Source organism: Sceloporus occidentalis, unplaced genomic scaffold (assembly GCF_023333645.1).
Source record: "Sceloporus occidentalis isolate IW3139 unplaced genomic scaffold, rSceOcc1.0.p SCAF_1, whole genome shotgun sequence".
Classification (NCBI taxonomy): Eukaryota; Metazoa; Chordata; class Lepidosauria; order Squamata; family Phrynosomatidae; genus Sceloporus; species Sceloporus occidentalis.
The window spans coordinates 223,496,958-223,520,853 of record NW_028316981.1 but is presented as its reverse complement, the minus strand read 5'-3'; the positions used below and the strand labels follow the sequence as shown (position 1 = coordinate 223,520,853).

At 41.1% G+C, this 23,896-nt stretch overlaps 1 protein-coding gene across 2 annotated transcripts in view; it reads right to left on the bottom strand.

Annotated features, from left to right (window-relative positions):
- Positions 1 to 23,896, bottom strand: part of TRPC4 (transient receptor potential cation channel subfamily C member 4) — a 187,924-nt gene that overhangs the window by 88,375 nt on the left and 75,653 nt on the right. For both annotated transcript variants that reach the window (XM_089511493.1, XM_089511485.1), the window contains exon 2: positions 7,903 to 8,307. In XM_089511493.1, the coding sequence (XP_089367619.1) occupies positions 7,903 to 8,280 (378 nt within the window). In that variant the 5' untranslated portion in view covers positions 8,281 to 8,307. The remainder of the gene's footprint in view (positions 1 to 7,902; positions 8,308 to 23,896) is intronic.

The following is a 23,896-nucleotide window of genomic DNA, read 5'->3' as shown; positions in this document are numbered from 1 at the left end:
TGCATTTTAGCATACTGGAAATGACATCAGTGGCTTCCAGCTGCCATTTTGACCAATTTCCTTCTGATTTTGTTTTGGTGGTTGAGAGACATTTAAGGTGCTCTGGGGGATCAAAACCCTCATATTTGTGGCTGGTTTTTAGTTGATTGGGGTGAGTTTCTGGCAAAAAAAAATGCACATATCCTAAAAATCAATGGGAATTTTTTTCTCTCTTGAAAGGCTGGTGGATACTGGAGACCACCAAATGAGCTTCAGGGGCTATAAAAATGGTCCTCACAGGCTGCATGTGACCCATACGTAACATGTATAGACACCTATTCCCACTGAACCCATGGTGCAGGGATGATGAAATCTCAAAGATGTACTGTCTGTCTGTCTGTCTGTGTATCTAAAGATCTCTCTATTTAATCTTCACTTTATCCAGTTCAAGAGGTTGTGTTTTTTTTTAATCCAGGGACAATACTAATCAGAACAATGAATATTTATACGATATAATACTATTGAGACAAGTATACAAGAAAATTATAAGAGGAACCAACATAATTAAAATATCAACAGAAAGGATAAGTGCAAATATATCTTTAAAATGGTTGCAACACCTATAGAAACTTACATATTTTAAAAATGAACAGAGGACATCAATGTATGCAGCAGGAGCAAAGAAATATCAGAAAGCCAAAAAGGCGAGATAAAATCTGTCCAGGATAATTTAGATCTAGTGAATCTTTCCGTACAAGTGGATTGGATTCCCCTGAAGATGGTGTTTTCCATACATATTAATCCAAAAATAGCTTCATTGGCAGATTTAATATAAGGAGGGAAAGCTTCCAAAAACCAGCTGTGACTTGGGATAAATAAATAATAATAAATAAAACTTTATTTATATTCTGCCTCTCTGTCAGTGACAATTGAGGGGGCTTACAAATTAAAAGTAACATACAAAGCCCCAAATTCCAATATCCCACCCTCCTCTAAAACAACAATTAACAGTTTCAAAACATACATGAAAACATACATTATAAGCGAGTGGGCTACAGCGAATTCAGGGAGGTAAGTTCAAATTGGTGGCCAGGTTTTCTATTCAGGGAAGGCCTGCCAGAAGAGATCCATCTTGATAGCCTTTTTGAGGCTGTCTAAGCTGCTGATGTGACAGATCTCCTCCATAATCTGGGAGCAGTCGAAGAAAAGGTCCTCTGGGTGGTTGCAGTCAGCCTGGTTTTTATAGACTGCAATAAATTCCTCCCAGAGGACCTGAGTGCATGGGCTGGGTTGTACGGAAGGAGGCGATTCCAGAGATAGGTTGGACCCAAGGCATTTAGGGCTTTAAAGTCTGTGACACCTTGTACTGTGCCCGGATACTAATGGGCAGCCAGTGGAGCAATTTTAAGATAGGTGTAATATGATTGCATCTGGTTTTACCAGTAACACAATTGGCTGCCATGCTCTGGACTAAGTTATGTTTCTGACCTATGCACAAGGGTAGCCTCATGTCGAGCACATTGCAGAAATCGAGTCATGAGGTTACCAGCGCATGAACCACAGTTTCCAGGTCCCCTGGTTCCAAGAAAGGACGCAGCTGGCACATCAGCCGAAGCTGGTAGCAAGCACTCCTGACTGTCACATTTATCTGATTTGTCATCTGGACCAACAAGTCTAGGAGTACCTCCAGACTGCGGACACAGTCCTTTGAGGGGAGTGTGACCCTATTTAGGACTGGTGGTTGTATCACAATACCTGGATAGTTGAAGGATGAGTACTGTTGCCTTGAAAGAACAAAGATAATCTCCTGCTTAAATACATAAGAGCGTCTATAAGGGAATAAAGGGCTGTAGCAATAGTTGTCTCATTCTTAAACTTTGATATCAAGAGTCCCTCCCACACTGTTCAGTGTACAAGATGAACCAGGTACAGGTGAAGTGAAAGGCACTGAGCCTGGATGTGACAACGGTAATGGGATTCTTACAATGTGCTTGTGAGACTGCCACAGTGGTTGCATCTGCACTGCAGAAGTAATCTAGTTTGACACCACTTTAACTGCCATGGCTCAATGCTATGGGTGCCACAACAAACTAGATTTCCCAGAATTTCATAGCATTGAATGATGGCAGTTAAAGTGGTATTTTTGAAGTGTGGATGTAGGCATAGTTTCACTCTATCATTGCCAGTGGATGGATAAGGGATATTTTGAATCCTTCCCAGCTGAAACTCCAGATTTTGGAGTTTTGAATTATTTTCATCTGGCTGTGAAGCAGCATTTATGAGTTAGTCATAACTAATTCTTCCATCTGTATTTTAGGACTTTCTTCAAATTTCTCCACTTGTGCATTTTAACTCTGGCGTGCGAGAGACCACCCCAAAAGGGTAGCCTGCCGGTGCCTGTTTTTCCGCCAGAGGGAAGCCACAGCTGCCAAACTGCGCGGCTTCTCGCCAGCAAAAAAAGAACCTGCTAAAAGTGGGGGGGGGGGGGTTTCAAGCCGCGGCAGCAGCATAACAAGTGCACCACTGGCGCACTCGTTAGATAAGTGCCACATGGCACTTACATAACGTCGGTGCCCGTGTATACAGGGCACCGCCATTTTTACGCCCTCGTCACATGCTAAGGTTGCAATGCGTGTGAGTCCTCTGCCCCCAGGTAACCCTAGCACATGGCGAGGGTGTCAGTAAGGGTGCGTATGTACCGAGCCTCTGCATCTTTATTCTGGACAAATTATCTACCTGCTTCAGAGTTGGTGTGCTTTCGTTAAAGTGGAGAAATGTGCAACCATGCTAAAGCAAGCAATCATGTGCCTCCATGGGGCTGACAATTTGGATTTTTGAATCTTTCAGCAACTGACTCAGGGTGCACCAGGTCCAGACCAGTTCAAATAAAACTGCAACCCAGTTCAGATAGCCAGATTGGGTTCTGAAGAAAATCAGGAAGTACAGCCCTACTTCAAAGCACTTCATTTTGGGTATATAATTCCCCTACAGCAGTGATTCCCAAACTGTGTCCTTCCAGGTGATTTAGTCTTCATCTCCCAGAATCCCAGACCATCACTCATGATGGCTGAGGCTTCTGGGAGTGAAATCCAAAACAACTGGTGGACCAGAGTTTGGAAATCATTGCCCTAAGGTTGAATTATCTTGCTTCACACAAATGTGTGTGTATTTCTTCCGCAATTTAAAAACATAAAGTCTAAACATAAGTCTAAACAATCTAAACTGCAGGCAAAGTAAGGTAATTTTTTTTTTACATAGAAACACATTTGTACAATGTATTTTTGAGCATGAGTTATTTTGTTGCTATTTTATATCATTTATCATGTTTCTTCTAGTCACGGAGAAACACAAGGGGGTTCCAAACCTTTCTTTAACTACATGAAATCTTATCTGGCCAGTGCTGAAAAGAAATTCCAGGAAACTAGATTCTGTATCCAACCTCCCATCGCCAATACTATTCTACGAAGAAGTGTATCGTACATTTTGCAGTTTTGGTGAGATTCATAAAAGGCTCTGTTTGCTTTCATACTGGAAGAAAAAATGTGGGATTAGTGCAGGCATGTATGATATCATAGGGGGGAAAAGCCAGGTAATGTGATAAATTTTATCTGAATGTCACTTAAAAAAGGAGACGATGACAGAGGACACACATTACCTCCTCTAATATGGAAAGACAATAAAAAAGAGGAATGGGGAAGGTGGAGGACCAAGCAGGGAATCTCTTGTTTCCATGTGTTCAGACTACCTGGCAAAGTACCATTGTAGAAAACACTACAAAGGGTTGCTACACCAAATGCTTTCCTAATACACTAAACAGCAATTATTAGTCATTTGCAAAAATGAATTATATGCTTTACTTATCTTTTGCTACTGAATCCACAATGAGAACAAGACAATGTAATTAAATGATATTGTATGAATTGTGAAAGGCCTCCAGACATTTCAATGTACTGTTCATGTAAATATTTTACCACAGCACTGATAATGTATGAAAATTGAAGCAGATAAGAAGAGAAATGTACATCTATTTTTATTCCTAAACCCAGAAATGTTTTAGGAATTCTGAACAACCGGAGGTGGGGAGGGGACAGAGAGAAGATAACAGAACTGGCTAAGTATACATACTCAGCTTCTTTATGATCATATGCACTCTTTCCTATGTTTTGAAGAATGGCAGAGAGGAACATTTGCTGGAACTTTAATGCTATTGGAAACACCTTGTTTTTTGCTGTGCTCCCCCATAGCCACCATCTTTCTCTGAACCATAAATGGAGTGGGCAATGTGACACCCCAGATGTTTTTGTTTGCAGTGCAAATCATTTCTAACCATTGCTTCCACTGCTAATGCTGATGGGAACTGTAGTTCAAAAACATCTGATGCCCACACACTTGCCCACTTGTCCTGAACATTATAGGCATGGGGAGACGGATTTGGCACAACGCTTTAGTCTAATAATAATAATAATAATAATAATTTGTATTCCGTTTTTTCACAAAGGAATCAAAGTGGATTCCAACAGTTTTAATAACATCAAACAATTAAAAATTACAATTTAAAACCCCCCAAACCCCAACTCTTCCCTCATCATAAAAACAATTATCAACCCATAAAAAGAGATTAAACATCCACATTTAAAACTGTCCAATAGGAATACACTAAAATTTCGGGCAGATTAGTGCAAGAAATGAGGGGGGATGGGGAGGATGGTATCAATCAATTTTGTTATCAGAACAATAGCGGTATCATTAGAGGGGGAAGGCAAGTCTAATGGATCTAACCTAGTCTGGAAAGGCCTGCTGGAAGAGATACGTCTTAATAGCCTTTTTAAAGGCTTCCAAGGTGGTAATATGGCAGATCTCGTCCGGCAGATTGTTCCAGAGCCTCGGAGCGGCTGATGAGAAGCTCTTCTGGATCACCGCTGAGAGTCTGGTCTTCTTAGGTTGTAGCAGAGGACTGAAGTGCGTGGGGTGGATTGTATGGAAGTAGGCGATCCTGCAAGTAGTCAGGACCCAAGCCATGTAGGGCTTTAAAGGTTAGAACCAGCACCTTGTACCTTGCCTGGAAACTGATAGGCAGCCAGTGGAGAGATTTTAGAACCGGTGTAATATGGGCAGTTATGGATTTGCCTGTGACCAGCCTGGCTGCCATATTTTGTACCAGTTGAAGTTTCTACATTGCCTCAACTGCCTCTCCCTCCTTGGAAGGCAAAGGAGGCAAAGTCTGATAGGTGGACTTGAATAAGAGCACAAGGCACAAGCCAACTGTTAAATTTTAACTATAGTAAAAAGACCTGTGTAACGGATGAGAAACAAAGCAAGTAATGGTCCCTAATCAAATAGCTTTGGTCTCTAGGGTACTTCCACTCAGACAATGTCTAAACAGAGAATGAGAATGTGGAGTCATGATGGAAAAAGAAAAGGAAGAAACATTGTCATTCTTGGATGTCCTAGTCATCCACAAACCGAACCAATGTTTGGGCCACACAGTATACAGAAAACCTACACACACGGACAGATACCTACACAAGAACTCCAACTATCACTCAGGACAAAAAAGAAAGGCAATAAAAACACTGGTAGACTGGACAAAAAAGATTTGTGAACCCCACTTCCTGGAAGATGAATTGAAGTACCTAAATTGGGCTCTACAGGCTAATGGTTACTCCAGCTCAGACTTCAGAAGGGCCGCCAGACCCAGAAAAATCCAGAGCAGTGAAGACAAACAACCACCCAAAGGGAAGGTATTTTTACCATACATCAAAGGAGTCACAGACAGATTAGGGAAAATGATGAGAAAACACAACCTCCAAAGGATCTACAGACCAACCAAGAAAATCCAGCAAATGCTGCACTTGGTGAAGGACTGAAAGATGCTCTTATAGCTGCAGGAGTTTACTGCATACCATGCAGCTGTGGACAAGTCTACATAGGAACCACCAAATGCGGTGTTCAAACATGAATCAAGGAAAACGAGAGACACTGCAGATTGGGTCAGCCAGAAAAATCAACAGTAGCAGAACAAGTTATAAACCATCAAAAATGCTGTTTGAAAACACTGAAATTCTTGGCCATGCCAACAACTATCAGATCAGAATGCACAGGGAAGCAATTGAAATCCACAAACACCTAGACAATTTCAACAGTAAAAAAGAAACCCTTAAAGTAAATAAAGTTTTGCTACCAGTCCTGAAAAACACCAAAATCAAGACCCAGCCCAGGCAAATGAAAACCAACCAGGGTCAGTGGGGTTTTCCAGCAGATAATGGATCACTAACTAAATGGACACTCTGAGGCCTTGCCATTCAACAAGAGATCAACACAAAGATTAATATGTACATCACTTCCTCCCAAGAGTACAGTCGGCCCTTCTTATACACGGATTTTGTATACACAGATTCAAGCATCCATGGTTTGAAAATGTTAAAAAAAGCATAATTTTCAAATATCAAACCTTGATTTTTTCATTTTTTATAAGGGACACCATTTTGCTATGGCATTATATTTAATGAGACTTGAGCATCCATGGATTTTGTTATCCACGGGGTATCTTGGAACCGAACTACAGCGTATAACAAGGATCCACTGGATACATACTCCATGCCAGCATTCTCTGAAGATGCCAACCATAGATGCTGGTGAAACGTCAAAAATAAACTCTTCCAGAACATGGTCACATAGCCCCCCAAACCCACAAAAAACAGAGGATGAGAAAACTCACAGTAATGCAGTTTACTATTTGAAAGTACTCCACAGTCATTGGAAGTTTAGTTCTCCTTCTCAGCATCCCACTACCACACCGCCCTGTATCAGTCTGGTATCTTATTCAAATTATTTAGGCTCAGAAGAAAAAAAGACAAGCTTTTCTTTTTTAAAAGAGGAGTTCTAAGTGACTCCAAAATAAATAAAAAACTTGCGTGTAAAAACATAGGCGCTTTACAGACCGCCCAAAAGGGCGGTCTGAAAAGCGCCTTCATTTGCTGTGTGGAGGAGCCTCAGCGGCCAAACCGTGCCGCTCCTCTGCGCAGCAAAAAGCTGCAAAATGCAGCTTCTTCTTGCGGTGCGCTAATGACGCCGCAAGGTGCCAATGGCACACTTGCAGCGTCATTAGTGCCGCACGACGTGCGGACGCAAAGCGTCCGCTATTTCAAGATGGCGGAGCCTGTGTAGAACGGGTGCCGCCACTTTGTACGCACCGAGCGCATACTAGGGTTAGGGTTGTCCGGAAAGGACGCCCCTTTCTAACCCTAGTACGTGCTCAGCACATACTAGGGGGGCCGTTTGTAACGGGCCATATTTGGGTTTAGTTGATTTCAATGGGTCTAAGTCCCAAGTAACTGTCCAGGACTACCAGAGCTTGGGAGTACTACGTTACATACAAACATGATATTTCTAACACATTATTGTTCTTCCAATGAAAGGTTCATGATTCTGCTTTTAGCACATAGTATAACAACCAGCAACGGATTAAAAATTGATCACTGGAGTGAGTAATGCTTACTCTTTACTTTTAAACATAACTTTTTACGGGGCAATTTAATGAGCTTTGAGACCATTTCATCAATCATTTTTTAAAAGTAGCTAAGGAGCAACATGTTATGCAATGTGCTGACTAACAACTAAGTCAGGGGCATGAGTAACACCAACCGTACACCTTTCATAAGCAGCAAGTAATGAATTACTTTTAAAAAGTAATATTTCCTATTCTGAGGACTATAACGTTAGCCCCTGGAGAATGAAAACTAAAAGATATACAGCAACAGAAACACAAGAGAGCTGTGGTAATTTGGGAATTCTTCACATCTGTAAAAGCCCATTTATTTAACCTTCTCAGGTTATTCTTCCCATTACCTTACTGGTTTTTAAGAGGTTTCTGGAGTGAGGATGATGCTAGTGGACATGCAAAATGGAAGTTTCCCAAAATACCTGTTTCTCCCCACTGGGCTTCTTGTGATTTAGCAGCAGCTCAACAGCTCCAACCACTTCTTTCCTGATGGCATGTAACAAGGCATCCCCCACATAGACGTTAAAGCTCAAGAGCAACTCTATGAGCTCCAGGTTCTCGTTTTCTATTGCAATAAGGAGAGCCGTCCTTCCGAGGGGGTCAATGCAATTAATATTGATCTTGAAATAAATTTCCGCTTCCTCCAGGGCTTGCTTCACACTGGCATAATCTCCTTTCTCCACAGCACTCAAATAGGCTTTCTCAGCAGGTGACAGTTCAGACTCCGCTCGTACAATACGAAGAGGGATGCGATCTCTGTAAGGGGCATTGATGCTTCTCTTGTAATAGAACTGGGCCATAGCTTATACCATCCTAAGCATGTCTCTCTGTAATAGAAAAGAAAGAACAAATCAGTGCAAATTCCTGGAATACTATGCAGTAAAGATAGCTTTACTGTAGCATCAAATTTCATTGAAATAGCAGCACAGAAAGGTATGAACCAATGAACCAAAAGGTTTTCTGAATGTCTTGTGTGGCTCCTGTGTTGTTTTGGACAAACCTCCCTGTCTCTGTCTTGCTCCATCCTCAATATGAATATTCAGATATTTAAACAGGGTTATCATATCACCTCTTAACCTTTTCTTCTCCAGGCTAAACACAAGTCACAGTTCATTGGGCTTTATGGTTTCCAGACCCTTTACCATTATGGTCATCCTTCTCTGGACATGCTCCAACTTGTCAACTCCTGAACTGAAGACTAAGCACATATACATCAATCTATATCTGACAGAAATGAGAACTGGATTAGAACAGACCCAGTTTTGCAGCTATGGATAAAGAAGTGTTGTTTATATGTGTATTTTCTGGAATTGAGGTGAGGAAAGTAAGTCATACAAATGTTATTATTTTTACTTTCGACAAATATAATTATAAATTGGTTATAAATTGCCTGTTGATCCCTTTTGAATTTGGCTGAATTGCCTGAAAGGTTGTGGAAAGTAATGATACGGAAATAGTTGTCAATTTATCCCTGCTGGTTTGGTTTCTAGCCAAGATTTTCCTATTGTGAAAATAATGTTGTGTCTCCTTTACTGCATTTCTTTTTTCCAGAATCTCGGATACTGCAACAAAGATGAAACAAACTTACTTTATATGTCATTGGGAAAAATGTTATGTTGAAAATAGTGCCATTGAAAAATAAGTAATTTGTCACTTTTTGAAATGACAAATTTCAAGAGAATATTCATCTTTATTCTGTAAATTCCAATTTCAGCATGGTTATTTTTCCTGTAATAGTATGATTATCACTGAGCGTGTGGTATCTATTGCTAAGCAACATAGATTTTTTATTTTAAAAAATGAATGTGAAAAAATATGAATGCCTGTTAATTTTGTAATGTGACGCTTGGACATATTTGTTAAGTTATGGCTTTTAAAAACTTTTATAATGGTTGTTTTCATTTGCATTTCTAACTTGCTGAAAACCATCTGGCAGTTTTCTGTTGAAAAGCAATCTATAAATATTGTGATTTAAGTAATGAACGATTACATATTAAATAAAACAACCCGATGCACAAATTAGACAGAACACTAGCCCAAGATCCTAACCAAGAACAAAATGCTTCTTGCAAAGAAGATACAAAATAGGAATCATATTGAGAATCACAGGCAAACAGGCAGAATTCCAGAACCAAGGGTACTCAACCTGTGACATGGGTAGTGGAAATACACAGCACGGGTGGTTGCTTGGATAAAGGATAGACCATTTCCTATACCAACTGCAAAGTGCTATTTTTCCTAGCTTATTATGACAAATTGCACTATTTCAATGTAGCTCAAGACTGTCCCTAAAACACCTGGTAAGTTGGCACCATGTTGGGCATGGTATAGCAAGTGCAGTTTCATTTATATACCTCTTCATACCAACTAAGCAGTCTCTAAATAGTTTACAACCGTAAGCTAATTGTCTACATCAAGCTGGGTACTCGTTTTAGCGACTTCAGAAAGATGCAAGCCTGAGTCGAGCTTGAGCCCTGCCTAGCACTGAATTTGCAACCTTATGGTATTGAGTAAGTGAGTGGCTGCAGTATAGGGTTTTTAACCACTGCGTCACCAGGACTCCTGTATACATCCTGTGTTTCATTTTGAATATTCATCCCAAATTTAATTTTTTGAACAAACATCCTCTCTGGTTTCAACTGGCCAGTTCTTTTGAGATGCAAGGGGTAAAAAATAAGATGGTTGAAGACACTGAGTATTTTCTGATATGGTAGCAAACCACTGGCATCAGAGATGGTGGTAAGAAATGGAGGGAGCAACTTTAGCCCTTCATAAATTTTGGATGTCAACTTTCAGATGCCCTAGCCAGCATAGCCAATTGTTAGTGTAGTCCAAAATATCTGGAGCACCAACAGCTCCCTACCCCTCCACAAGGTAGTTGTGACATCCTGTCTCTGTCTAACTTAATAGCCAAGCTTCATGGGTGAGCCAGAGTTTATTGCAGAAGACCAGCACAGAAAGCCTTTTTTATTTTTGCCAGAACTGATTCAAAGGTGTCAGTTTCACTATTATAATCTCTGCAAGCACCCCACCCCTCCAACCATCTGCATCCTTTCACCCTATCTTTTCAACTTGTATGCAGAACATATAAGAAAAGCAGGCTTGGATACAGAAGCAGGAAGAGTTAAAATGGGAGGAAGGAACATCAACAATCTAAAATATGCAGATGACACCACGCTATTAGCAGAAAACATCAAAGACAACTACTGAGGAAAGTCAAAGAAGAAAGTGCAAAGACAGGCTTATTGTTGAACATAAATGTAGAGATCTTGTAGCACTTTTGGCGCTTTACAGACCGCCCAAAAAGGGCGGTCTGCCGGCACCACTGGTTGCTGCATCCGGGAACCGCAGCGGACAAACTGCACGATTCCTGGACGCAACAAAAAAGAAGCTGCAAAATGCAGCTTCTTGCGGTGCGGAAATGGTGCTGCAAGTCGCCAATGGCGCACTCGTGGAGTCATTTCCGCCACGTGATGTGCAAACACTAGGCGTCTGTGACGTCAAGATGGCGGCCCCCATGTAGAATGGGCACCGCCATCTTGTACGCGCTCGGCATGTACTAGGGTTAGGGGCGTCTGGAAAGGACGCCCCTTTCTAACCCTAGTATGTACCGAGCACGTACTTTTTGCCCATCTGTAACGGGCCTTTGAGACTAATGGAAAGAAAGAAATTGGCAGCATGAGCTTTCATAGACTTCAGTCTATAGATGCATTTGATGGAGTGGAAGCCAGGTACAGACATATATATGCCATTGGTATGTGAGGATATAAATTCAAATTCCAATCCTTTGTGTATGGAAAGGAAGTTGCAGGTTCAATTTTAACGATGGTCGTTGGTGCACAAAGACATAGGAAACTGCTTTTATGTCTTTGTGAACTAATGACCATTGCAAAAATCTGCTGTTGCAGCAGCACTTTTCAGCGCCCCTTTTGGCATGTGGCTTATAAAAGGAGCGCCGTGATGCCGCCTGCCATGTGGTTGGGTAGGCAGTGTGATGCCAGTGTGCTCACTCACTTATATCCTGTGGCATTATTTTTGCTTATACTAAACCATATATATATATATATTTACCTCCTTTGTGTTTTTGTTGATAGTTTCAATACAGACTTATAGATTATTTCCCACCCTTATTACCAAAGATAATTATTTTATATTCTACTCATATGTTCTAGTTTTTGATTATCAGTAAGCTTCATCGAATGCTTCTGTTTTTAATAAATCAGTTGAAACTGTCTTGGTTCCTTCTTAACTTCAGACAGTTGGATTGTTATAACCCTTAAATCTTTGCTAAATCATTTTACAATATTACAGTATGCATATATCACAATATATTACACAATATTACGTAAACCTGCCCATTTGCTTTTCCAATAAAATGCAATTTAAATTGTTTTAAATTTAATGTTTTTAAGAGAACCGCTTATTTATATATGTATTTATCTTTTAAACATTTGTATTAACAAGTTTCACATGTACTCTTTTTAAAATTTGGCTGTAAGATGTTTGGTGCAGAGGGAATGGTATCATTGTCCTCTCACTAGCCCCCCAAAATACATTAGTGGTACTTGGAAACAGTGGGCTGAACAGAAGAGCCTGGAGCATTATGTGAAAGTATTTATTGAATAGTATTCTCAGTATTCCTTGCTTAAGAAAGCACTATGACATTCATGGGGTTGCCATACGTCAACAGGGACTTGAAGGCACACATAGACACACAACCTAGAATCTGGTTTGACAAAAGACATTTTATAGAATAGAAGCATTTTTAGTGAATTAGATTAATTTGGCTATTGTACGAATGAGATGATTCGTAGTATAGCCTGCAGCAGAGTGAACAGTGGTTGGTTTTCAAGAAGTGCAGTGGAAGAGAATAGAGAAAACTCAAATTAGCAGAAATGAGGATAAGATCCAATGGTGGTATGTTCTTTGAATTAACATTATATACAGTAGCATATAATTGCTGCTTATCTTCCTTCTTCCATTCGACAGACCTTCTGTGTTATTTATGTGTGCTATTATTATGACTGCTTTAATACATTAAATTCTGAAATGCCTTTGTTTAAAATACCATAAACACTTTTGACAATATGAAATGCACATTGTTGAGCACTTTGTGGCACAATTAACCATTTTCATTTTAAAAACCAGCAATATTGCACAGTTTGAAGTCTTGCCCCTGCAGCATATTTGTATCATCTCCTCCTCCTCCTCCTCCTCCTCCTCCTCCTCCTCCTCCTCTTCTTCTTTGGCTCTACACAAGAATAATTATTGTTGTGGGAACTGGTTTGAGTTCAGAGTCTTTTTTCTATTATATTACAATCTTTCAATGTCATTCTCTGGTGTCTGGCATCATATACAAAAGGGAGCAATGGGAACAAAATCATTATATCTTTCCTTGCTTCTGGGAGGCAAGCAAAATGTTACTTCATTTTAGCAGGTAAAAATAAAAATATCAACCTGGGTGTCTGGAGACAAAGCAGAGTTGCTGAGGTAAAACACAGCCAGATGTCTCCCTATTTAAAGACATAGATTTTCACACAGGGATGAGATAGGGGCACGATCATTCCCCCACCCTTATCCTGTCCTTAACCCATCTGTAACTGCAATGGTGCAAAAGGCTTTCAAACTGTAGTGCTGATCCCGCCATTAACCTGTCATTAAAATGGCATTGCATTAACACGAAAGTCCGTTAATGCAAAATGCCAACCAATGACAGGTTAATGGCAGGATAATGATGGCATCTCTGTGACTTCATCTGAAAGCCTTTTGCGTGATCACTGTCATTCGTGCTTTCCAGATAAGATAAGCGTGAATCCCATCTGAAAGTCCTTCCAGCAACTGCGCAGGAAGAATGGGAATGTGATGGGACAGGGACGTACCTCATCTGATAATCCCCATAGGCTGCATCCGCACTGCAGAAATAATCCAGGTTGATACCACTTTAACTGCCATGGCTCAATGCTATGGAATTCAGGGAAGCGTACTTTGTTGCAGCAGCAGACCAGAATTCTATAGCATTGAGCCATGAGTTAAAGTGGCGTCAACACAGATTATTTATGCAATGCAAATGCATTTGGAGGAAACAAGGATGAAAGATTATTGTCCCAGTCCCATCCTGGGATATCCCAGTGCTTTAGGAAAAACATTTTCAAGTACCTCCCTCCCTCCATTCTTGATCCAGCATTACATCTGGAGCAACCATACCTGCTACCTACAATTTATCTGGTACATCTGAGCCAAACTTGTTTTTATACTTGCACCGCTGAAACATCACCTGGATTCCAAAAGCAATTCCCAAATCTTCAAATCTAAACTATTAAACAGCCCACAAGTTTTATAAACCAACAGCACATTTGTGGCAGAAAGCTTCCTTTCCTCAGTTATAATGTCCCCACCCCAATGTAAAACTTCCCAGCATCTTTAAAAGCATAACACCAATTGCTCAAAATAAAAGGGAAACATGTTTGGATGCAAACTCGTTGCATGTCACTGCTTTCTCAGTAATCCTCTAGTGTTTAAAACACAAGAGGACTGTGGTTATTAATGTCTTTATCTGCATGATTTAAAATTGCAGTCATGTTTGTCTGTTAATTGTTGTTTTCTTCCTTCACTCATGGGGAGAAGCGGGCAAGATGATGATGATGATGATGATGATGATGATGATGATGATGATGATGATTATTATTCCAGGCTATGGTTTGAACAAGTAAATAAGTTTTCTAGGGACACTGTGCTTTTGAAAGGAAAAATTCCTTCTTGTTCTCCATTGATTCTGGCTGGGCAATTAATAAAGGATTGCCTCTAATTTGCTTCTTCCAACAGTTTTGCTATATTGCCCATGTCAGTTTCTCTATTCATGGCAGGAGTTGCGGGGAGAGGAATGTTTAAACTTTAACTATTGATTTTTATTTTTATTGCGAAAGGGCTCTTTGTTATTGGTGTCATTTCTGAGTTATGGTGACCCTAATGGGTTTTGTTGGCAAGTTTCTTCAGAGGGCGTTTGTCATGGCCAACCTCTGAGGCTGAGAGAGTGTGACTTGCCCAGTGAGTTTCCATGGCCAAATCGGGATTCAAACCCTAGTCTCCAGAGTCGTAGTCTAACATTCAAACTGTAAATAGCAAGAGAAAGGGAATGAAAATAGATCACTAAAGCTTCTTATGCACCAAGTGCAAGTTGGTATCACTCTTGGAGAAGAAAGTCCAGCAGCTGGAGTCCAGAGTAGCTACATTTCAGCATATTAGGGAGCAAAAGGATTTCCTGGACATAACGGAATGAACGGTCTTGGACAGGGACCACACAGAGGAAGTTGCTGGGGTGGAGAAGATCACATACACAGGAGGCGGATAGCTGGAGGAATGTCACACAGAGAAGTAGGCCAAAAAGGGATTGTTCTGGGAGCTTGCAGCTAGAGAATCGATTTGAAGCTCTTTCCCTTATCAAGGAGGAAGAGCAGCATGGACAGACTTCAGGGACAGAGCAGGGGAGCCTGAGAGTCCCACCTGAGGGAACAGTCACTGCTAAGCCTCGGAGGAGGCGTGTGGTCATAGTTGGGGACTCCTTGCTGAGGGGTACAGAAGCAGTGATTTGTAGGCCTGACAAGATGTCTCAAGAGGTGTGTTGTCTCCCCGGGGCAAAGATCTGTGATGTGACAGAGAGGTTGACAAGACTGGTCAAGTCCACTGACCAACACCCCTTCCTTTTGGTCCACATGGGAACCAATGATACTGCAAGACACAGCCTTCAGAACATCAGAAGGTATTATGAGGCTCTTGGTAGGAAGCTGAAAGAAATGGATGCACAAGTTGTCATCTTGTCTCTTCTGCCAGTTGAAGGGCACAGTCCAGGAAGGGAGAGGAAAATAGCGGATGTGAACAACTGGCTTCGCAGATGGTGCCACCGAGAATGATTTGGATTCTTCAATCATGGGCTGCGGTTCCATGAGGAGGGACTTCTGGCAACAGATGGGTTGCATCTCACGCCATTTGGAAGAAATATTTTTGCCAACAGTCTCAAGAACTTGATCAGGAGGGCTTTAAACTGAGTTCCATGGGGGAGAGAGGCAATATAAAAGAAAGCGAAAGGGCTGGAGAAAATAGTCAAACTGACATAGAGGAAACAAGACAAATAGTGCAAGGACCCAACTGTGGAAGGCAAAAACATTTGCACATGCAGCACGTAAAGGGGACCCATCGTCTGCAATGTCTCTACACTAATGCACAAGTTGAACATGAGTCAAAAGTATGATGGGGCAGCTAAAAAGGCCAATGCAATTTTAGGCTGCATCAACAGAAGCATAGTGTCTAGATCAAGGGAAGTAATAGTGCCACTCTATTCTGCTCTGGTCAGTCCCTACCTGGAATACTGTGTCCAGTTCTGGGCACAATTCAAAAAGGACATTGAGAAACTGGAGCATGTCCAAAAGAGGGTGACTAAAATGGTGAAAGGTCTGGAAACCATGTCCTATGAGGAACGGCTTAGGGAGCTGGGGATGTTTAGCCTGGAGAAAAGAAGGTTAAGAGGTGATATGATAGCCATGTTTAAATACTTGAAGGGATGTCATACTGGGGAGGGGGCAAGCTTGTTTTCTGCTGCTCCAGAGAACAAGACCAGGAACAATGGATGCAAACTGCAGGAAAAGAGATTCCACCTCAACATTAGGAGGAACTTCCTGACAGTAAGGGCTGTTTGAAAGTGGAACTCCCTCAGAGTGTAGTGGAGTCTCCTTCCTTAGAGGTCTTTAAACAGAGGCTGGACGGCTATCTGTCAGGGATGCATTGATTGAGAGTTCCTGCATGGCAGAATGAGGTTGGACTGGATGACCCTTGTGGTCTCTTCCAACTCTATGATTCTAAGATTCTATGATTCTATGTCCCCATTTTCCCCAAAATGATTTAATAGCAGGGGAAAAGTATTGCCAGTGAAGAAAGAAATTGTTTCATCAAGGAAGTAAAGGAAATATTATGCTCTTGAGTTTTCAATAGTGGTTGCATTTTAAATATGTACAAACTGCACACAGTTCCCCCTCCTCTTGCAAGTAGAAAAATGCTGGCAAAGAGATATTCAGTGTGTTTAATTTTCTGCATTAATGAAATTGATCCATTTTAACAGCTGGTCAATTTTTTTCAGTGCCAGAATTTTAATGACAAATTTTGACATTTCTCTTCAAATATTATATGCATTTTTCCGGGTTTACAGATGGTGAAATAACTTTGCATAATACACAAATCATTAAATAAATTATTCTAACAGCCACTTGAAATTTGTTAAAAGGGCAAATTTGTACAATGTATCTTGTCTTAGTCGGATTTATCTTTAGTATATTAACTAATCAACTAATCTGTTGGAATGTAAGGATGCCTGGTGAAATTTCCAGGATGAGCAGCCCAATACTATCAGTTTCAGTAACTACAGGAGAAGAGACTGTTAAGATGTGATATGATAGCCCTGTTGAAGTGTTTGAAGGGGTGTCACATTGAGGACAGAGCAAACTTGTTTTCTGCTGCTCCAGAGACTAGAACATGGAACAATGGATGCAAGCTAAAGGAAAAGAGATTCCACCTAAACGGGAAGAAGTTACTGACAGTAAGAGCTGTTTGATAGTGGAACACACTTGCTTGGAAAGTGGTTGAGTCTCCTTCTTTGGAAGTATTCAAACAGAGGCTGGATGCTTTGATTGTAAATTCCTGCATGGTAGAATAATAGAATCGTTGAGTTGGAAGAGACCGCTAGGGACATCCAGTCCAACCCCCTGTAAGAAATCTAAATCAAAGCATCCCTGACAGATGGCCATCCAGCCTGGGGTAGAATGGGGTTGGATTGGATGGCCCTTATGGTTTCTTCCAATTCTATGATTCTATCTAGCAAAGAGGAAAGGTATGGTTAACTTCTCTTTCTTCATGTCTAGTTTTCTCCTTTACTCATGCATGTGTCAGCATTTTTAACTCCTTCAACTCAATCCAGAAAATGCTAAGTGCATACTAGAAATGGATCACATATACAGATCACAAGGGCCAAATAAATAAAACACAATCATCTCACTGGGACTGCATGTGCCTCCCTCTTGAAAAACTAGGAACAGCTTCTTTGTAAGTATAGTCCCCCACATTGCTAAAACTGAAGTGTTCAAGGGTCTACACTTCCCTCTTCCAGCAGAAATGTACCACACTTGTCTTTGCACTGACTTGGGTAATCATCACATATGGTTGGAGTGTTGGCCAATGACTCTGGAGACCAGGGCTCACTTCCCAGCTTGGCCATGAAACCCACTGGGTGAACTTGGGTGACTGCTCTCAGCCTCACTGGAAGGCAATGGCAAAACCTCTTTGAACCAAAGTGAGGTCGAAGGCTTTCATGGCCAGCATCCATAGTTTTTTGTGGGGTTTTCAGGCTATGTGGCCATGTTCTAGAAGAGTTTCTTCCTGACGTTTCACCAGCATCTGTGGCTGGCATCTTCAGAGAACATTCTCTGAAGATCCCAGCCACAGATGCTGGTGAAACATCAGGAAGAAACTCTTCTAGAACATGGCTACATAGCACGAAAAATCCACAAAAAACTTTGAACCAAACAAACTTTGGGGGAAAAAACCATGATAAGGGTTTTCTTCATAGAGATCAACAAGGTCAAATAAATAACACCAAATAACCTACTTAGATTGTATGTGCCTCCTTCTTGAAAACCTGGGAACAGGTTTCCCATGATAGGGATAATGCATCCCTATTGGCATTAGGGTCAGCATTAAGTTGGGAATGAGTTGAAGGCACACAACAACTAAAACAGGCTCCACAATACTGAGATCAGAGAACACTTGTCAGAGGATCAAGTTCACCTCTATACAAGCTCATCACTAAGCACCAAATTTTCCCCAGGTGACAAAGCAATCATGACTTTAAGAAAAGATCACAGCTCTTTTTTTTCCCATTAACTAATGGGGGACACCATATAATAGACACTATATAGAGTGAGTGTGCAACAGTTCGTGTTGCTTTGTGTTGTTTCTCATTACCCCCCACTCTTCAATTTTTTTTTCCTATTGTGTCTTTGCACTTTTCCTCAAAGTAAGAGAGAAGACCAGTGAGGAACCAGAGTGGTACAAGGCAATAACATTCCAAGTAACAAGCTAGCCTGTCTTTTCAGAAATCCTCACTAACTTTGGAAGGCTCTGTAGGCTAGATGTCCAGATTTTGTTTATGCATGCAATCTTTTCAGTGCCAACATGAGTTGCTAATCCTTTTCCTTTTGATGGTGTTCTAGGCACTGACAACAGGAAGTCTAGGAAATTTCTCTCCCTCTTTCCTGATACACACATTGATTTCTGCTTATACAAACAGGTAGCTCCTTGAAAATCTAATAATGATAATATAAATAGGCAGGCAGATAATTTCTCAGAAGTATGCATGTGGAGAGCACAAAGAGAACAAGAGAGAGGCTAGCAGCTTTGAGGTTAAGTAGTGCTAACCCTACCTAAGAGGTAATGGACTGGATGAAGAAAAACAAATTTAAATTTAATTCAGACAAGACAGAAGTGCCTACTATCAAGGGTCCTAGGGCTGGAGGTCTGTCATCCAGTTCTGGATGGGGGTCACACTCCCCCTGAAAGACTGTGATCACAGTTTTGAAGAGCTCCTGGATCCATCCCTCCAAATGTCAGTTCAGATAGATGTGATGGTCAGAAGTGCCTGCTATCAGCTTCAGCTGATACTCCAAGTGCACTCCTTCCTAGAACTAGAGGACCTAAAGATGGTAGTGCATGCACTCAAGGATGGACTTCTGCAATGCATTCTACATTGGGATACTTTTCTGTTAAATCTGGAAATGTCAATTGGTTCAGAATATGGCAGCTAGATTGATTACGGTTACATCTGGAGTGATCACATCACATCCATCTTAAAATCACTCCCCTGGCTTCCAATTAGTTTCTGGCTAACTACAAAGGATTGGTTATTACCTTTAAGCCTTTCATGGTTTGGGTACAGGTTACCTACAGAATCACCTCCTCCCATACAATCCACCCCTTACACTCAGGTCCTATGGGAAATATTTCCTCCAATCAGCCAGGACTAAAATAGCAATGGTTTCCCAGAGGACCTTTTCTTCTCCTGCCTCCAGATTGTGGAACGACCAGCTGAAAGAGATATGACAGCCGAAAATGCGGACTACATTTAAAACACCATTAAAGACATATCTCTTCTGGTAGGCCTACCCAGTGAATTTTAAATTGTGACTTACTAATTTGTATATGTGTCCTACTGAGTATATTTTAATGGTTTTATAGTACTGTATTTTAACTGAGGGTTTATGTGGTTTTAATTGTGTTTTGTATTTTAATTTAGTGTACTCTGCCTCAAGCCTTAGGGAGAGGTGGGAAATCACAAGAATAAGAACAACAACAACAACTACAGTTGGCGCCCCATATCCATGGTTTCCTTATCCATAGATTCAAACATCCACATCTTGAAAATATTCCAAAGGTTTTTTTGCTATTTCCCATAAGGGACGACATTTTACTATGCTATTGTATATAACGGGACTTCAGCATCCACAGATTTTGGTATGGAACGAAACCCCAGCTGATACCAAGGAATGTACTTCACTTTGCAGCTAGGGAGGTTAGACTCTGACATTAAAGAGAAATCCAGGCACCTAAAGTCCTTGCCCAATAGGATAACTCATACTTTTGCTGGGATTCTGTGATATAGCAGTACACTTACCCATATAATTCCTATGAGAATGAGAGAGCATGAAAGAGGACGAGAGATGATAGCAGCTTTGATATGAAATAGGACCAAACAAAATAAGACACTTGTTTTCACATACTTGGTGGTCTCCCTAAAAACATAGGCTTGTAAATTAAAAGAAAAGCATGAAGGAAGAGAATACAGTCAGTTTGGACCTGAGGATACTTAAGGGCTGTGCAGACCTGGACTTTGCAGGGCGCATCTTTTTGCACCCTGTAAAGGGCACAATAGTTGCAGTGCATGGCTTTATGGTGCTCCTTCAGTGCTGTGCCAGAGGAGTGCTGTGACACTGTGCATTGTGTGAAGTGGCGTGTGCAGCATCACACCACCCTGGGGGGCGGAGCCAGGGCATGCATCATATGGATGCCCTGACTCTGCCCCCACCCTGCCTTTCCCGCCAGTATGCACAGCCCCTTAGTAGCCTTCAGGGAGGGGACAAGGATTGTTGTATGTCCATTGGAAAAGAGAAAGATGGAAAACCAGGGTAATGGGGAGGATGGAGGGTGGGGCAGAGAACTGGTCTCCTTCAGCCCCATACAGTTTGCAAATCCTAGAATATTTCATACCGCAAAGAGGAGTACTCTTGCATACACTGCAACATGTTACAGATCCTGTTTTATTGTTGTTGTTGTGTGCCTTCAAGTTTTTTTTTATAAATTATAGCAATCCTAAGGCAAACCTCAAGGTGTTTTCTTGGCAAGATTTGTTCAAAGGAGGTTTGCCATTGCTTTTCCCTGAGGATGAGAGTGTGTGACTTGCCCAAGGTCACCCAGTGGGTTTCAAGGCTGAGTTGGAAATTAAATCCTGGCCTCCAGAGTTGTAGCCCAACACTCAAACCACTACACCACGTTGGCTCTCACAAGTCCTGTTAACTGGATTCATTATCAACTCTAGTCTTTGTCAGACTCACAAGTCTTTTTTATTTTCTCTGTCTCTATGGGGAAAAAAAACAGTAATGCCTAAAAAGCAAATTTAAAAAGAGGCCTTACTGGGTGCATTGTCTGAAAACACAAAAAGCAATTACTGTAGTTAGCTCCAAATCCACCATGAATATGAGTCTAGTGTTTTAGGCTACAATTTAATGACTTCTTGTGGTTGAAGTTCTTATTTTTCAAGAAGGGCTGCACTTAAAACCATAAAATGTTAAACCACAATGCTGCAGCATTTCAGAATGAGTGCCAAAGAAAGAAAGAAAAAACCCCTGAAAGGGAGAGATACTGTTGAAAATACTGTGCACACCCACAAACCTTCTAACAAACTAAGCAATGAGCAATTTTGCTCAGTCATAACTCCGCACCACAGACTCTTAGAATATGTGACACTGAAATCTTCTTTCTGAATTCTGAGGATCTGCAAAAGTCAAGTATATTTAAGCTTTCACATCAATGTATTATTCTTGTTAGATATTTCAAAGCTTAGAACTGCTCGTTAAATAGAAACTTTGCCTATAATGAACATGGGCAAACACATCTGTGCATTGAAAAATGTGCCCTCCCTCTGGGTAAGCATCAGCTTTTATCACACAAAGCTGTTTTGATTACCTTTTAACTATATGTTAGTTAAGCATTTACGTAAAATGATGTAATTTCTCTCATGCTTTGATTTTTTGACTCCACATTTCTAGAAATGAATTATAGGTCTGCAGCCTCCCAAGGGAGCCTCCCAATGGAGCAAAAGCAGAGACTCTAATAATAGCTGCTATTAATTTTATGGGAGGGTTTTTTGCAAGGTATGGAGGGAATAATACAGAGACAGAAGCTTCTGCTGTGATTAAGGCACTATTCAGATGGTGAAAATAATCCAGGATGAATCCGCATCAAATCTCTACTGTTCACAGGCACCCCAAATGCACCTGATTAAATTTGGGGGATTAAGTTTTTGCTACCAAAAACCCCACCTAGCCTGGGATAATCAATACCGGGTTTTTTCTGAGCTTTTTTTTTTTTTTTAAAGATTCACATTGGCATCAGTGTAAATATCCAATGTGAATAGATCTGGATAACTCAGGATTAAACACTGCATGCCTTGAATGTGTTTCAAATATATTAGCATTGTCAACTCCCTGTTTATTTGAGTGCTTGCAGATGTGAGCAACCGAACTCCCAGAGATGTGCAAAGATGCAGTTCCACAGTGTAAATAACAGACCCGGGATGCGTGAGTGAGCTTATTCAAATCACTCTGCTAAAAAAACCTCTGAATGACCCCTAAGGACTTTACCACATGAGAAAAGAAAGGTGAAATGCATAGAGGGAGTAGCGGCTTTCTCCGTGCTGGATTCCCATTCAGTAAAAGGAACATTTTGATTATTGTCTCCCTTTGGGAGAGGAGTAGAAATGCCAAGAGGGCATGAGGAGTGGCATGGAGAAAGCCACTACTCTTCTATCCATTTCACCTTTCTTTTCTTGTGTGGTAACATCCTAAATTGCAGTACTACTTTGTAATATATCTTGCTCCCTTTTCTATGCACTGTTCCAGCTTATCTGTGTTGCTCCACAGGAAGATTTTCTGCTAGCACAGGAGGAAGTTGTTTCTATGGAAAATTTAAAGGACACTCATTGGTTAAGTAAACTTTCTGAACATTCAGGTGTTTCTCCAGACTATTACTTGTCAGAGGAATGATATGGGCCAGTGTGCCTGCTGAGGTACCCCAGAATCCCAGCAAAAGCATGAGTTAGGCTATAGAGCAGAGGCCTTAGGTTCCTGCCTTTTTCTTTAACATCAGGGTCTAGCCCTGCTTGCTGCAAAGATATGCTGTCTCTGTGTGTGCAAAATAAGAATTCTAATGACTGGGAATAGACTGTTGAGCTTTTTGCATCTTTTCTGTCATAACTACCATATACATTCAACTAGAATAAATTATATAGGCTGCAGAATTTTCTGTGTACTCTGTTTAGATTATTCGGGTGCAGCTTTTTAAATTTTCACGGAGTGCTGGGTGCGCACTTCCATGGTTGTCATGACTTTGACAATGAACAGCAATGCTGACAAAGAGGAACCAGCGGGATCAAGAAATCTGTCAGTGAAAGTGGTAAAGGTGCTAGATGTGGCCCCAAGCATGGACCCCAAGACACAGGGCTCAGTGACCCTTGAACAGAGACCTGGGCCTGGGAACACCAGATCCATTATCCCCAGAGCCAAATCCACCTCATTAGCACAGATGATACATTAGCATGGAGATGAATGAACAGGAGAAAGAGGACTAGACTCCAGGCCAGATGATAATCTCTTAAAATTGCCCGCTGTTTAGGAAAGATGCAGAGTCTGGGAGAAAGATTCTGGTTCAAAGGAATAAAAGGCACCAACTTCACTCTAAACCTTTAAAACTATTTGCATATGAGTAAGAATTTTGCCTAAATTTTACATTGCATTGTTAGTGGTAATCTCCATTGGGAATCTAATCATTCACTGTTAGTATTTTCTGGTCCAATGTGAAGTATCGTGTTCCAAAGCAGATGTGGGAATTGTGTGGCCCTTCAAATGCTGTAGGGCAGCAGTTTACATCAGCTCCAGCCAGCATAGCAAAGCTGAAGAAAGTGGGAGCTGGTAGTAAATCTGGAGGGGCACATTTTCTATTCTAGTGGTTCCCAAACTTTGGTTCTCCAGGTATTTTGGACTTCATCTCCCAGAATTCCTGATTGTTGGTCAAGTTGGCTTGGGCATTTGGGAGCTGAAGTCCAAA